The following is a 15,337-nucleotide window of genomic DNA, read 5'->3' as shown; positions in this document are numbered from 1 at the left end:
TTCAAGTAGTTTTGGGGTTGAGTCCTTAGGGTTTTCTATGTATAGTATCGTGTCATCTGCATACAGTAACAGTTTTATCTCTTCTTTTCCTATATGGATGCCTTTTATTTCCTTTGTTTGCCTAATTGCTGTGGCTAGGACTTCCAAAACTATGTTGAAGAGCAGTGGTGAGAGTGGGCATCCCTGTCTTGTTCCAGATTTGAGTGAGAAGGCTTTCAGTTTTTCCCCATTGAGGATTATATTTGCTGTGGGTTTGTCATAAATGGCTTTGATTATATTCAGGAATGGTCCCTCTATACCCACTTTGGTGAGGGTCTTGATCGTGAATGGATGTTGGACTTTGTCAAATGCTTTTTCTGCGTCTATTGAGATGATCATATGATTTTTGACTTTTTGTTGTTGTTAATGTGGTGTATGATGTTGATTGATTTGCGTATGTTGAACCATCCTTGTGAACCTGGGATGAACCCAACCTGGTCATGGTGTATAATTTTTTTGGTATGTTGTTGGATTCGGTTGGCTAAGATTTTGTTGAGAATTTTTGCATCTATATTCATCAATGATATTGGCCGATAGTTTTCTTTTTTGGTGGTATCTCTGTCTGGTTTTGGAATGAGGGTGATGGTGGCATCATAGAATGTCTTTGGGAGTATTCCTTCTTCTTCAACCTTTTGAAAGAGTTTAAGGAGGATGGGCACCAATTCCTCTTTATATGTTTGATAGAATTCACCTGTGAAGCCATCTGGTCCTGGACTTTTATTTGTAGGGAGTGATTTTATGACCTCTTCAATTTCATTTCTAGTGATCGGAGACCCATTTTTTAATTTGTTGTTGTTGTTTAGGGCTGCACCTGAGGCATATGAAAGTTCCCAGGCTAGGGGGCAAATTGGAGCTGCAGCTGCTGGCCTACACCACAGCTTATGCTGGATTCTTAACCCATTTAGTGAGGACAGGTATCGAACCTGTATCCTTATGGATACTAGTCTGGGCTCGTTAGCCCTGAGCCACAACGGGAACTTCCCCATGTTTAATTTTTAAACATAATAAAATACTTATTTTACATTTTGTATCTGAGCTCATTGTGCATCTAATTCTACTGTGTTTTTTTCTGCTTATGTAACCACATTTTCTTGAATGTTTTTCAAGTTTTTGCTGTGAGATTATATTCCTTGGAATTTAATATTTGAGAATTTCTTGAGGCCCTTTTTTAGGTGGTTGCTGAAAATTACAGTTTTCATTTTTAAATTATCACAATCCACCTTTTTAAAAATTTCATTTTATTGGAGTACAGTTGACTTACAATGTTGTATTAGTTTCAGGTGTACAGCAAAGTGAATCAATTATTCATATACATATATAGATTCTTTTTTTCCCCCATAGCTGTAATAAGATCAAGAGAACAAGAGAGGCAAACTGTTGAGTAATTTTTCCTGTTCTATATAGAAGGTTCTTGTTAATCATCTGTTTTATGCAGTAGTGTGTATATGTTATTTCCACTTTCTCAGTTCTTCCCTCTTCCCAGTGGTTTCACCTATGGTAACCTTAAGATTGGTTTTGAAATCTGTGAATTTTTTTGGGGGGGGTGTCTTTTGTCTTTTTAGGGCCACACCCATGGCATGTGGAGGTTTCCAAGATAGGGGTCCGACCCGAGCTGTTGCTGCCAGCCCATGCCAGAGCCACAGAAACACCAGATCTCAGCCACATCTGCGACCTACACCACAGCTCATGGCAATGCCAGATCCTTAACCCACTGAGCAAGGCCAGGGATTGAACCTGCAACCTCATGGCTCCTAGTCAGATTCATTTCCACTGTGCCACGATGGGAACTCCATGTATCAATTTTTGTTAGATTCCACATACAAGTGATATGTCTTTGTCTGATTTACTTCACTCAATATGATAATCTCTGGGTCCATCCATGTTGCTACAAATTACAATCCACCTTCTAATTATATCGTCTTTCTTAATGAACAGTGTAAGAATCTTACAACAGTATAATTTCCTTAACTTACCTTCTGTTTGTGGTCTTATCTTACATTTTACTTCTACATACCCTACAAAGTATTGTTATTTTTTTGAATCAGTCAAATTTTTAAACTTGTGTATTCTCTTTCTCTCTGCCTCTTTGTCTCTCTTGTTCTCTCGATCTCTTTCTCTCTTTGAATGTGTGTGTTTTGAAGATACTAGAAATTTATGTTATATTTACCCATTTTAGGTGTTCTTCATTTCTTCCTTTCACCTTATGATTGAGGCTTGTGTTATTTTCCTTCATGCAAAGATTTTTTTTTAATTAAGCAGTTGTTAGAGTGTGGATTATTTGGAGACAAATTTTCTTAGAATTTTGTCTCTATGAGATTATTTTTCTTTTGTCTTCATTGTCAAAGGATATTTTCCCTGGAAATAAAACTCCAGGTTGCCAGCTTTTTTCTTTCAGTATTTTATGGATACTGTTCCATTGGTATTTCCCTCCATTGTTTCTGGTTGAATGTCAGGTGAAGTTCATGTAGTAATTAACTGAATGTCGTTTTTTTTTTTTTCTGCTTTTAAGATATGTTCTTCATGTTTGGTTTTTAAAATTTTGAGTGTTAAGTGTTTAGGTGTGTTTGCTTTGTATTCATCTGCTTGTGGTTTACTGGATGTCTTGTATATGTGGGTTAATGTCTTTTTATCAGTTTTGGAACGTTCTCTATCATCATCTCTTCAAATATTTCCTTTGCATATTTTCTCTCTTCCCTCTTCTTCTTGAACTCCAATTATACATAAATTGAATATGTTGTTATTTTCCTTTAGATCTCTGTTAATTCTTTTTTTTTCTTCTCTGTTAATTCTTATAATTGATTTTTTCCTTATATTTCCTATTCATATCTTTAAATTAATTGAACTTTTACTGTGTGAATTCCAGTCTATTTTAAAATCTGCCTCGTGAATTCAACATTTCTAATGTCATATCCTTTCAGTTCTACCATTTCAGTTTGACTTTTATTTTTAAATTTTATTTATTTATTTATTTATTCCTTTTTACAGCCATACCTGCAGCATGTGGAAGTTCCCAGGCTAGGAGTTGAATCAGAGCTGTAGCTGCCAGCCTACACCACAGCCATAGCAACATTAGATCTGAGCAATGTCTGTGACCTACTCCACAGCTTGTGGCAATACTGGATCCTTAACTCACTGAGTGAGGCCAGGGATTGAACCTGCATCCTCACAGACATGTCAGGTTCTTAACCTTCTAAGCCACAATGGGAACGCCTTAGTTTGTTTTAAAAAAAATAATTTCTATGATTTTGTTAAAAATTTTCTATCTCTTCACATGTGTTGTCTGTCTTTTTCATTATATCTTTTAGCACCTCAAGCATACTAATTTTAAGCTCTTCATCTGATAATTCGAATATCTTGTCCATTTTGTGTCTAATTTTATTATTTTCCTTCTTGATCATAACTCATATTTTCTTGCTTTTTAGTGTACCTTTTTTTTTTTTTTTTTGCTTGTGTAGTGGACATATTGTCTGTAGCAAATAAAGTTAATATTATTTCTGGAACGGGGTGCCTCTTCATCTGTCATTTTTCTGGAGTAGAAATCAAGTCAACCCAGTCTACATGATTAGAATCTGGGCTTTGTTGCAGCTTTGTTTTGATTCAGTTCAATCTCATGTGAGGTGTTTTGAGGGTGAATCAGGACTTTGCCTTCAGCAGTGTCTATTTTCTGATCACTATGGAGACTCTTGCATTTGTCTGATTTTCACAGCTGAGTTGGCAGCTTTTAGAATTACGCAAAATTTCTCTTTGGTTGAGAGCCTAGCTGCCTGGATTTGGGGTTTCTAGAGGGTTTTATTTTCTCTCCAGTTCTTTTGCTTGCTTTTTGTACATCAAGAGAATTTTTTTTTCTTTTTACAGCTGCACTTGTGCATATGGAAGTTCTGAGGCGAGGGGTTGAATCGGAGCTGCAGTTGCAGTCTGTGCCACAACAACAGTAACACAGGATCTGAGCCACATATGTGACCTACACTGAAGCCTACATCAAGAATTATTAATGACAGATCCATATTTTATTCCTTGCTATACTACTGCACCCAGATCATCCACTGATAATGTTACACCTGCATGGTCTAGAACCATGATTAACCTTTCACATATTTAACTACTGTTCTTCTTGTATTGACTGTGTGTTTATGAAGTGCTTTACATTTATTAACTCATTTAGAAAAGTAGTTTTTTTTCCTGTTAATATAGGGAAGATATCTGAGGCACAGGGGGTAAGTAAGTAACTGGCCAAAGGTCATACCACTAGTAAATGGCAGAACTGATTTGAATCTCAGCCACCTGTACTTTGTTAAATACCAGGCTGTGGCTGGCTCTCTAGTTCTACTGTTCTTCTTCTCAATTTAATTGGATTCATTTAGTCTGAGGTTTGATTGCACAGACTAACTAAAACGTTGCTTTTGCCCCAAATGGTATCGTTTTTGAAGGATAAAGTGGAGATAAATGTAATGATATCATACCAATGAGAAATTTTATCATTAGCTAGACTAATCAAACAAATGGGAACACAAATTGTCATGTGATATATGCTGCTTAGTACCAATTTTTTATGATATGAGTTCTTTGGAGGAGATTAGTTTGAAAATGAATTCTTAATTATTTATAGAAATGAGGAAATGAGGACTTGGTTATGCCCTTTGCCACTATTTCATAATGCAGTTAAGTACACATAGGTCTCTTACTGTTCTCATTGTGAGCTGCCCAGGGAAGGCACAGGGTCCTGTTTATTTTGGTATCCTACCTTGATATCATACGCCTTGCCATTTACAAGGAGCACAAGATGCTGGAGACAAAGAGCATGGACATGTGGTCTGGAAGGCCTGGGCTTGAGCTCAGTTGCTCTTTTGCTGGTCGGTTAGGGGTTGGAAAACTGCAACCTGTGTGGGTCTAATCTAGCTCTCTGCCTGTTTTGTAAATAGCATTGTTATTGGGCTACAGCCACACCCATTGTTTATTTCTTGTCACAACGGGAGAGTTGATTAGTTGTAACAACTCTGCAGTTGTGCAAAGCCTAAATTAGTAAATATCTGGCCATTTACAGAAAAAGTTTTGTGACCCCTGAAATGGATGATTTTAGATATTAGGCAAGTTACTTATTAATCTCTTGAATCTTAGTTTTCTCATGTATGAAATGTAATATTATTACCTAAGAAGTTTGTGTTAAGGAAGGAAGGTAAAGTACGTAATGTTTCTGGAATGAATTAGGCCTTTGATATAGTCTCTATTCTTCCAATAGAAGAATTTTCATTATTTTCATTCATTAATTCAATGAATTAATGTCCTGAAGGACACTATCACTTCCTACTTTGCCATTCATTTTTTGCACTGAATTTAAAGATGATTGATACTGAGTACAGTCAGTATATTTGGTAGGTGCCAACCTTTCTCTATATCAGACATTGTACAGATTCTTAAGAAAACTCAGGCTGCTTTTCAGCTAAGGGTTAACCTATTAAATTTATGAATGACAAGTTTTGTTTTATGACAATAAAGTGCTATTTAAACAAAAGAAAGGTTAAAAATTGTCCTATCTGATATTGTCTTCTGCTAAGCTATGAACGTAGGCATTAATTCATATTAATTTACTGATGAATGAACTGGCAGGTTGACATTTATTTCTACCAGAACAGATAATTTTACCCACATGAGGGATGGTGAGTCCAAAAGAAAAAAAAAAAAAATGACATAACCGGCCATGACTTTTTTCTTTCTTACTTTTTTCCAGATTGAGTGAATCATACAGAAACCATGATATCATATAATATCATGTAAATCATATAAATAACTTTACCTAGTCATGAATATTTTTGTCCTTTACTAAGAAATAAGATTTCTCACTCAAGTAAATCATGGCAAAAATAACTTTATGCCAAATCACTGTTTCTTAATTCCATGTTAAATCACTGGAGTCTGAATCTTTCTTTCCTTGGTATTCCAGTATGTGAAAATGGTCTTTTCATTTTTGTGGTACTTTGGTGATTTTCAAGATTTTCACTCTGCCCTACTTATTAATAAATTCACAGGAAGGGTGCATTCACTATTGGGTGTTATAGTAAAGAGTCACCTAATAGATATTGTCACAGCACTCATTCAGCTAACAGTTGAGTGAAGACAACAGAGGAATTCAATGAATAGTTAACAAGAGTAAAGAGATGAAGTAGCTGAGCCTGGGGATTAGGAGATCCCTCTTTGAGGAATTAGCATTTAGGTTGAAATATCAAGGATGTGTCCACTTTAATGCAGAAAGGAGCAGGGTGTGTCTGGTATGTCTGAGAGCAGAGGGAAACTCAGGGGAGACCCATGGGGTGTCTAAATGTGGAGAGTAGAACAAAGTGAGGCTGGACAAGGTCAAGGCCTCATGATCCTCGCCCTTCATGGCCACATTAAGTACTAGAAGCATTAGACACTCTGGTGGGTTCCACATTGACTGTGGGGAGGATATTACAGTAGTTTGGGTCTGGTGAAGGATACTGGGTGTGTGAACTAAGATGACAGCAGTGATGATGGAGAGAGGAGGGCAGATTTAGAATTCAATTTGATTTGATGTAGGATGAGAGTAAAATTATGTTCTCCAGCCTGAGCTAGAATGGATGGTTTATGGCTATTTCTGGGAAACAAGGAATACAGGCTTGGGAAGAAGACATGAGTTCAGTTTTGCTTGTGTGTTTAAGATGCCTGTGGAGCTGAAAGTGAGATATCACAGGAGTTAAGAGTTTGAGTCTCTGGCCTTTTGGGAATCAGGGTAGTGGATCAAATGCCCAGCAAATAGGTGTGGAGAGAGAAGTGAATAGGACATACTGCAGAAATTACAGTGTTTAAGGAGCATGAAAGAGATGCCTATTAAAGGAAGCTGAGGATCAAGAAGAGATGGGGAAGGACAATGAGGAGAGTGTCAGGTCATAGAAACCACAGGGAGAAACTGTTTCAGGCACAGTCAACAATGCTGAATGCTGCTAAGAGTTCAGTGAACAAGGACTTGGAATTATCCTTTAGGTTTTTTGGCCTGGAGGTACCTGGTGACTCTTCATCTTGTGGTGAGTGGGGGTCTTTCCAGCTTCACTTAACATCTTGAGTCTACAGATTCTACTCTAGAGGATGCTTTCCTTCTCTTAGAGGTGTGCTCTGCCACATGCATACCCAGTCATCATTCTAATCAGGTGTGTGGAAGCAGCCTCCACACTGCTTTGCTGTGTTTAACTCTGCTAACTTGTCCCTTTAGGCTTCTTCTCACATCTAGTTTAATTAACCAGACACTTAATTCTCTCAGTGTCTGCACTCCTCATAGTCCACAACTCTCCTTTTCTGCACCCCTGCTTCAATCCTAACATCTTTTTATATTCAGTGGAAACATTTGACTTTGTGTTTTGTTTTCATTTTCATCCTTTCTCTGTAGAAAGTGTGTTGAGTTACTGGCAAAATAATTAAAGTCCATAAAATTTTATGAAATTATTATTGAATAACTTGGGTACTATTGAATAATTTGAATTATAGCATTTCTCATTTTCAGTGTTTGGATTGTGAAACTTTCATTGTATGTTTCATCAAAACCAGTTCTGTCAGGGGCCTCTGCCCACTAGTATATATGAAATGGATGGTCAACAGGCACCTGCTCTATAGCACAGGGAACTCAGTATTCTGTGATAAGATATTTGAGAAAAGAATCTGAAAAAGAATGGATCTGTGTATACATACAGCTGAATCACTTGCCGTACAGCAGAAGTTATGATAACATTGTAGATCAACTATATGTCAATAACATTTTAAAAAATGGAACCCCCTCCCCCCAAAAAACCCTCTAAAAACAAAGGCCTCTGGAATATGGCTTTGCAATAGAGACTGTTCTCATCAAGCTGTCTCCTTTAGCTGGGTTTGTAATGGGATTCACATGGATAGACACAAGGAAGCTTTTGCTACTCTGAACCTTTAATAATTACCCAGGAAATTTCAAATAGATGTGCAGAGACTTTCCAGACACAAAACCAATGAGTATTTCTGATCTTTTTTTTTTTTTTTTTTTTTTTTTGGCCTTTTTTGGTGCCTATTAAGAGTTCTGCAGATATGTTGATTCTCCTTAGTGGTTTTGGTATTGCTTTAAAAAAAATAAAAGCTGTGGTGTTTGATACCCCATTATTAATAGCAGATAAGTTAGAGGGATTCCTTCTGAAGCTGGGCAAAACTGTCAGAATCAGTTGGAGGAGTTCACCTTGGAGAACAGAAAAAGAAATTTTATATAAATAGCTTAGAGGGGAAAAAAACATCAAATAACCTGTAAATATTGAAAAAAAAATCTATTAGTGCAATAAATTGGGAGGACAAGCTTGAGATGGAAAATAAAAAAGGTACTTAGGTATTAAAAATTCTAGGTCAACAAAAGGCAATGCATTACCTTCTGGCCCTGTTTTCTTGTGGACTTTTTCATTAAATTGAGTAAGAAATGATGAATAAAGTCTATGTTTGTAGTAAAAGGAGTTATTTTGGAGTGCCGATCTAAGACACGTAAAGGAAAACATTTTATGGCACTGTTTTCTGGGGTTGAAAGCCTAGATTTATCAGAATAGTTTTTCCAACATTATTTGTCCACAGAACGACACAAGTGATACTTTTGTGAAGAGATGGTCCTGTTTTTCTGTATATTAGGATGAAGCCTGCCAGTACACTCATTTTTTAGCCATCTTGAGTACATGAGTAGATCCCCAGAATGCAGGGGAACCCACTTGCATGTGTATGTCTTTGTCCTTGAATTTGCATACATACCTTTCCAGCTTCTAGTTTCTCTGCGTCACAGCTTTCCCCTAACGATGACAATTGAACATGATGCTAGGATAATGATGGTTCCCTCTAGGAGATACATACCAATGACATTTGGCTGTTCCCTCACTTTCCTATCTCTCTTTTTCCTTTCACTTCTTAAACTGTTTAAAGGTTCCTGATAGTTTTAATTTTAAAATTAAAAAAGTTAGGACTTATGGGGATATTTAGATAAATAGCAATGACTTTTAGCATATGAATCTAATAATTGTGTGGTATTTTTTCTGCCCTAGGAGTGCTGTCTCTGCAATTTGAGAGGGGGTGCTCTTAAGGAAACGAAGAACAATAAGTAAGTAATGTGTTGTGTTGAGATTCGCTGTGTCCTTCTCTCTAGAATGTTGAAGCTCTGGCTGACAGTGTACTTTAGTTCTCATTATTGTACACTTTGTTCCAAAGCTTTTGCTGTTCAGATCTGGGCTTGGGGTTCTGTGCACATTTTCGGCGACCATTACTGATAGCATATTCGCCTCTACTAGGCAGAGGTGTTCTAAGTCTGCTTCTGTTCTGTGTCTCTGACACCATGAGGAATAACTTCTCTTTCATGAACAGAGCTTGAAGACAGCCAGTAACCTTGAGGTGTCATTGGAATCTTAGTGTTTAACATAGGATCCTATTATTTTAATAAAGACAGAGTATGCCTGAAAACAGTGAAATCTTATTGTCAGGTAAATAAAATCATTATAATCATAATACAAAAATCGTTTACTTATAACACCATCAAATTAACTAGCAAGTGTGTGGACTGAAATAGAAACACCAAGGGAAAAGACTGATTTTTACAGTTTAAAGGGGACTATTGGAGAATATGAAGAGAGCCTCAAAAGAGAGTCATAAGTGAACATAAAAGGGAGGTAGTCTTGATTTTGTGGCAGTTGTTGAAATATATTTTTACCTGAATTTTATTTTTATGACCCGATCTTAATATTTAAAATGTGCCCAAAGCAAATACTAGGTTCCTGTGGAAATAGAAACATGTAGAAATGGCTTAGGCATAGGTTGTATTTGGCACTTGAGAACCAGATCCAGCCCCAAGATGTTTTACTTGACTGACACACCATTTTAGGAATTTCATCCAAATTTTGAAATTTGAGGGATTTTATATAACAATCCAGATTGTCATCTTTTCTTCGTAAATGAACGCGCATCTCTATGTGACAATAACAAGTTGGGCCAAATGGGCAGGTGCTTCCCAGGTTACCATGATGTACCAATACCTGTGTATTTTTTACATCCTGCCTTGCCCTGTGGAGACCCCTGGCATAATGGAATGATGGAGCTAGTGTAATTTTGTGGATGTGCACCTGTTTCTGATTGCCTAAAAGGGAGAGTCAAGGCATTTATCATTCCTGCATTAATAAAGTTTAGTCTAAGAAACTGAATGTATGCTTAATTTTTTGATCTTCATCTTTCACAGTCTTAAAGGTGCTGTGTTAAAAGGCATTGACCTTTTAGGATGTTACACAGGTCATGCAGACTGCAAGGTGATTTAGGCAGTTTCTGTAAAGACAGATGATAAGCACTTCTCCTCCTTGGGCTAGGACAAAAAGAAACAGTGTTTGCTATAAAATTATGGTGTTTATTTAGATATGAAAGAATGCCCTCATGGGGCAGACACTGTCCTCTCTTCCTGTAGTCTTTGAAGGCAAGATGGAGTCTCACATTATTTGAATGAAATAATCTGCTTTGACTTAAAAGTAGGCTGATGACTGATAATTCTTTCAAAATCTCTTTTAAACCTCAAGAGTCTTTTCATTTATTTGAGGCATAATATTTATGAGAAATGTAATAGCGTTAATGAGGACGTATTAATTTTTCTGGAGGAAATCAGAATTTGAAAGGAGATATACTGAGTTTTAAGTAGGAAACCAGGGAACAAGCTAAATTTCATTTTTCCTTATCACTAGTTTCCTTTGATTAGAGTAGGATTGCAGTAAGAAACAATTTAATTAAAGACTTAATCAGTATTAATTCTTTGAGAAAACTTTTGCTATTTGTTCTAGTTTGTTTCATGACATTTATATTATATAAAAAGATTATGCACTATGCCCAGTTTATACCTTTTATTATTTGAATGTTTTGCCACATACTAATTTGCTAAAGTACTTTAAGCACTTCTACATTTTAGTATCAAATGGTTATACATTTCAGTATTTTGCACATCATATATAGAAAAATATAATGATAGGATTCTTTATTCTTCACCTATTTCTTCGTGTCACAGAGGCAGGCAGGTATGAAACTAAATCTTTCCAGGTATCATCCAGTAGGTTTAAGATTCGAAGGGTCTGTTTGTGATAGATTTGGTCTTTGTGGTTTCCTTCTCATTATTGTGTTTCCCTTCTGAGAATTGCTATCACTTGGTTGAAGTACGAGGCATGTAAGTTTAGGGAACGTTTGTTTACGTTTGTGTCTCCTTTCCTGTAGGTGGGCCCATGTCATGTGTGCCGTTGCAGTCCCTGAAGTCCGATTCACTAATGTCCCAGAAAGGACACAGATAGATGTAGGCAGAATTCCTTTACAGAGGTTAAAATTGGTGAGTGGCAAAGCTTCTTTTTTTTTTCTTTCTCATAATTAGTATTAATTTCAAGTTCAATATTCTATGGATAAGTATTTCTATTTATGCACACATTCCCAAGGTAATTTTTCTCTTAGTTTTATTTTATTATTCTACCTTTTCATTCCTTTAGCCTAAATTTACTTATCTATATGTATTCTTTCCCCATTATATTGTAAGTATGCATTATAACCTCCTCAACTTGTTTCCAATGAGGCAATAAACTTTTTGGATTAATGTGAATATTCAAATAATACGGCTATCCCGTGAGATTTGTTAGTAATGAACCCAACATATCCAGCTGGCTTTGTTTGAATTGTGTAGTTTTTCTCTCCCTTGCCTCTCTTTGGTTGGCCTTGACTTAGCAAAAATGCTAACCTGATTTCATCATCTTTTTACCAAAAAGAGAATTTCACAGAAATGCAAAACCTTTTCTCCTTTCCAAGAGATTTTCTCACTTATGAGTAGATATAAGTCATTTAGTTTGCCAAACTCTCTGGCTGGTTTTCATCTGACCTGTTTAGTAATTTTTATAAATATCTTCCTGCTGTTTCCCTTTGTTAAGGGTGTCTTTTCACTGAAAAGATAGACCTTTAAGGTCAGCAACATTGAAGTAATCTTAGAGTTCTATTGAATTGTGAGCCAACAGATCATTAGTCTAGGCCCTTCTATTTCATATTTAGTAAGAATTTTCCCTAAAGTTAAATTGCGTGATCTTAAAATCCTGAAGTGTGTCTTACATATGGACTTTGTAATGTGGAGTCTTTCCCTGAGTTCAGGCGCTCAGCTGTAAGTCTTTGCCAGACTGTTCCTTGCTTTGTTTTTAGTGACTGCTCCCCCACTGGGGACTGGGTGTTTTGTCTCTGGGCTTCTGTCTCAGGAACTTAGAATCTATTCTGCTATCTTTCAGTGGTCACTCTTGTTAACTCTAGCTCCATCAAAAATTTTCACATAACTAAAAAATATGTGGCCCTTTATGGGCCTGATGATTGCTGTTGGTGGGTTTGAATAGTGGGACCAAGGATGCTCAGTTTGTGGTAATGGAAGTTTGTGAATGAGATGGAAATGATTGGGTCATTTAAATGGCCCTTTAAAACTCTTAGTGACTGTCAGAAGAGAGTAAGTTTGTTCAGCTTATGGATTTCAGTCAGAAAGCTTGAATCTTATATCTTGGTCACCAATTAAAAAAAAAAGCATTGATATGAGAGAGAGGTAGAAATAGTGTCTTCCATGACTCTTCAAATTACTGTGTTTCCACTTGCTTTTAAGAAATCATATGTTTAGCCTTTATTTTGTTTTACTGTGCTGTTACTTTGTTTGTAAGTACAGTTTGAGTCAAAAACAATAACCCCCCTGAAGTTTGAAAAATTATTTAAAAATTTGTGCATAAAGAAGAAAAAAGAATGAATACAGTAAATCCTTTATCACATTACATTTTATGTGCAAACTGCTTTTCATCTATTGATTTTTACTTCCATAAACTTGTTTTCATTATTCAATTGATGCATATTCTTTCTGTGAATATTTGGGTCTTTGTGATTAGAACAAAATGCATTACATTTTTCCATTAAAACTAATAAAACTATTTTTCATTGGGAGAAAAAAAACACCAATAAGAAATGACCAAAAAACATTTGCCAAAATTAGGACTAAAAGGAGGGATATAAAGAAAAATGTTGAGTTCACTACGTTAAAGAATATAATGCTGTGTGTGACAAGTATTAACGTGCCTTACAATTTAATTTTTTTCTGATTTGCAAGTAACATATATTCACAAAATGCAAACGCTGCATTCAATAGCCACCTTTGGTTTTCTCTCCCGAAAGATGATTTCTGTTAGCAGTTTAGTGTCTCTTGGAACAAGTGTTCACTGCTCTTGACGCTTCCCTTTAAGGACCTACTTTCTGGCTGCTCCTGTCCCCGAATGCCTCCTTGTGACCTGTCCTTACCCACCCCAGTCTCAATGGGGTTTTAAGGGAGCAGGAAGAAAGGACAGCACGGATCATTTCTGTGCCAGTCAGGATGTTACAAGTCTGAAATCTGATGATTGCATCCAAAAGTGGCAAAGGGATATTTTTCTTCTCATCTTGATTGTATGTGTTCTATGTTCTTCAAAGAAGGTTTTCCTTCCTTAAACAATCAGTACTTTTAAAAGAATATGTCTTGACTGAATTTACGTTCATCTAATGTGCATTTCACATGACAGTGGAGAGCACTTTATGGATGTCCAGATGTCCATGGCACATATTTGAGGGAAAATAGCAGGCTGAAAATGAGATTTTTTTTCTATTTTTAATATAATTTTATATGCATGACAAGTTTCTTGGAATGCTGTTTATCAATATGCTCACAGTGATTGTCTTAAGTGAGAAAATAGAAGGGGAAACATTGTTTTAGGAGAAAATAAATCACTCAAAAATGCTGTAATAACTAGAAAGATTGGTTATGGCCAGAAAGAAGTGTGGATTACTTTTTGCCAGTAGTGCTTTAGAAAGAACAGTGACTCTGGTGACTTTTCTGTAGTGCCGCATCTGCACCCAGCTCTGCTAAGTGTCTCTTTGTGATTAGACTCCTCTGGGCTGGCTTGAATAACAGAATTTACAAATGATTACTTGTGTGTCGGGTGGTTGGAATGCTCCTTTCCAGGAAATAGGATACTCTGCCCTGAACATACAGTCGAGTGATATGCTTTTCTGACATCAGCATTCTTTTGAAGTTTAAGTAATCTAAGAAGCGCATGGCCAGTTAGAAGTCAGAGCAGTAGTTTTGTATGGTATTTCATCTGGCCTAGTCTAAGGTCTTGGCTGATTATTTTACAATGTCTACTTAGTGAATGTATGTGTGTCTTCTAGTGTCAATCTCAGTCTTTTTTCTGGACCTGGATGCTAGAGTGTTCACCCAAAAGCAGGGATATAAGAATTAGATGTCAGTTTGAATTTATTTCGCTAAACAATTATTACCTTACTTGTCAAATAGTGTACTACATTTTTGAATAAAACATTGTTCCTGTCTTCTAGAGTCTTATAGTCTAGACTAGGCTTTCTCAACTGTGGCTCTGTTAACTTTTTAAACAAGTTAACAGTTTATTGTGGGTGATTGTTATGTGTATCATAGACTGCAGCATCTCTGACCAAACAGACAATGCCAAAGGTATACATTTCTGTTTATAAGATAAATAAACACTAGGAAAGTAATGGACAACATCATGACCGTAACTGAGACTGCAGGGTGGTATGTGGGAAAGTTCCTGAGAGAGAATCATATGAGTTCTCATCATAAGAGAGATGTGATGAGAACTTTATATTTTCCCATTTTATTTCTTTTTGTTGTAGTATATGAGAAAATGGATGTTAGCTGAACCTATTGTAGTCATTTCACAGTATATTTAAATCAAACCATCATGCTGTATGTTTAAACTTATACAGTGATGCATGTCAATTATTTTTCAATAAAACTGGAAGAAAATAAGCAATGCCAGATGTCTCTTGGGAGTAAAATCACCTCCATTTGAGAACCTGTTGGTTTACAGGGAAGACATACACATAGAGAGAAATTTTTCATTTTTGTCATTTTCAGAAAGAGTATCTATCTTGAAAGATATTACTTGAAAGAAATGATTTGGAGCCTGAGAAAATGGAAATTCTTAATTACTTTTGAAAACAATCCTTGAGAATTTTCTTTGACAAGTAGTTTGAATTTCTTCTCTGTGAATTAAGCAGTACAATTTAGCAACATACATGCATATTTACTACTATACAATTATTAATTTTATAATCTGATTTAGTATTTTAACATTACCTGATATTATAGAGCACCCTTGATTACTAATTAAGTATCATAAAGATTAAAATTCTGTGATTTGGAGTTTCCGTGGTTTCTCTGAGCTGTGGTGTATGTCTCAGATGTGGCTTGGATCAAGCATTTCTGTGGCTGTGG

At 36.1% G+C, this 15,337-nt stretch overlaps 1 protein-coding gene across 2 annotated transcripts in view; it reads left to right on the top strand.

Moving 5' to 3' along the window:
- KDM4C (lysine demethylase 4C) overlaps window positions 1-15,337 on the top strand; it is a 436,329-nt gene that overhangs the window by 305,045 nt on the left and 115,947 nt on the right. For both annotated transcript variants that reach the window (XM_021063862.2, XM_021063858.2), the window contains 2 exons: window positions 9,081-9,136; window positions 11,272-11,380. In XM_021063862.2, coding sequence (XP_020919521.1) covers window positions 9,081-9,136; window positions 11,272-11,380 — 165 coding nt within the window. The remainder of the gene's footprint in view (window positions 1-9,080; window positions 9,137-11,271; window positions 11,381-15,337) is intronic.

This window comes from Sus scrofa, chromosome 1 (genome assembly GCF_054392235.1).
Source record: "Sus scrofa isolate SSC_HxYL_T2T_F1_AM1 chromosome 1, Sscrofa_HxYL_maternal_Yorkshire_Landrace_v2.0, whole genome shotgun sequence".
In the NCBI taxonomy this organism is placed as follows: Eukaryota; Metazoa; Chordata; class Mammalia; order Artiodactyla; family Suidae; genus Sus; species Sus scrofa.
This window is presented reverse-complemented; position numbering and strand designations above follow the sequence as displayed.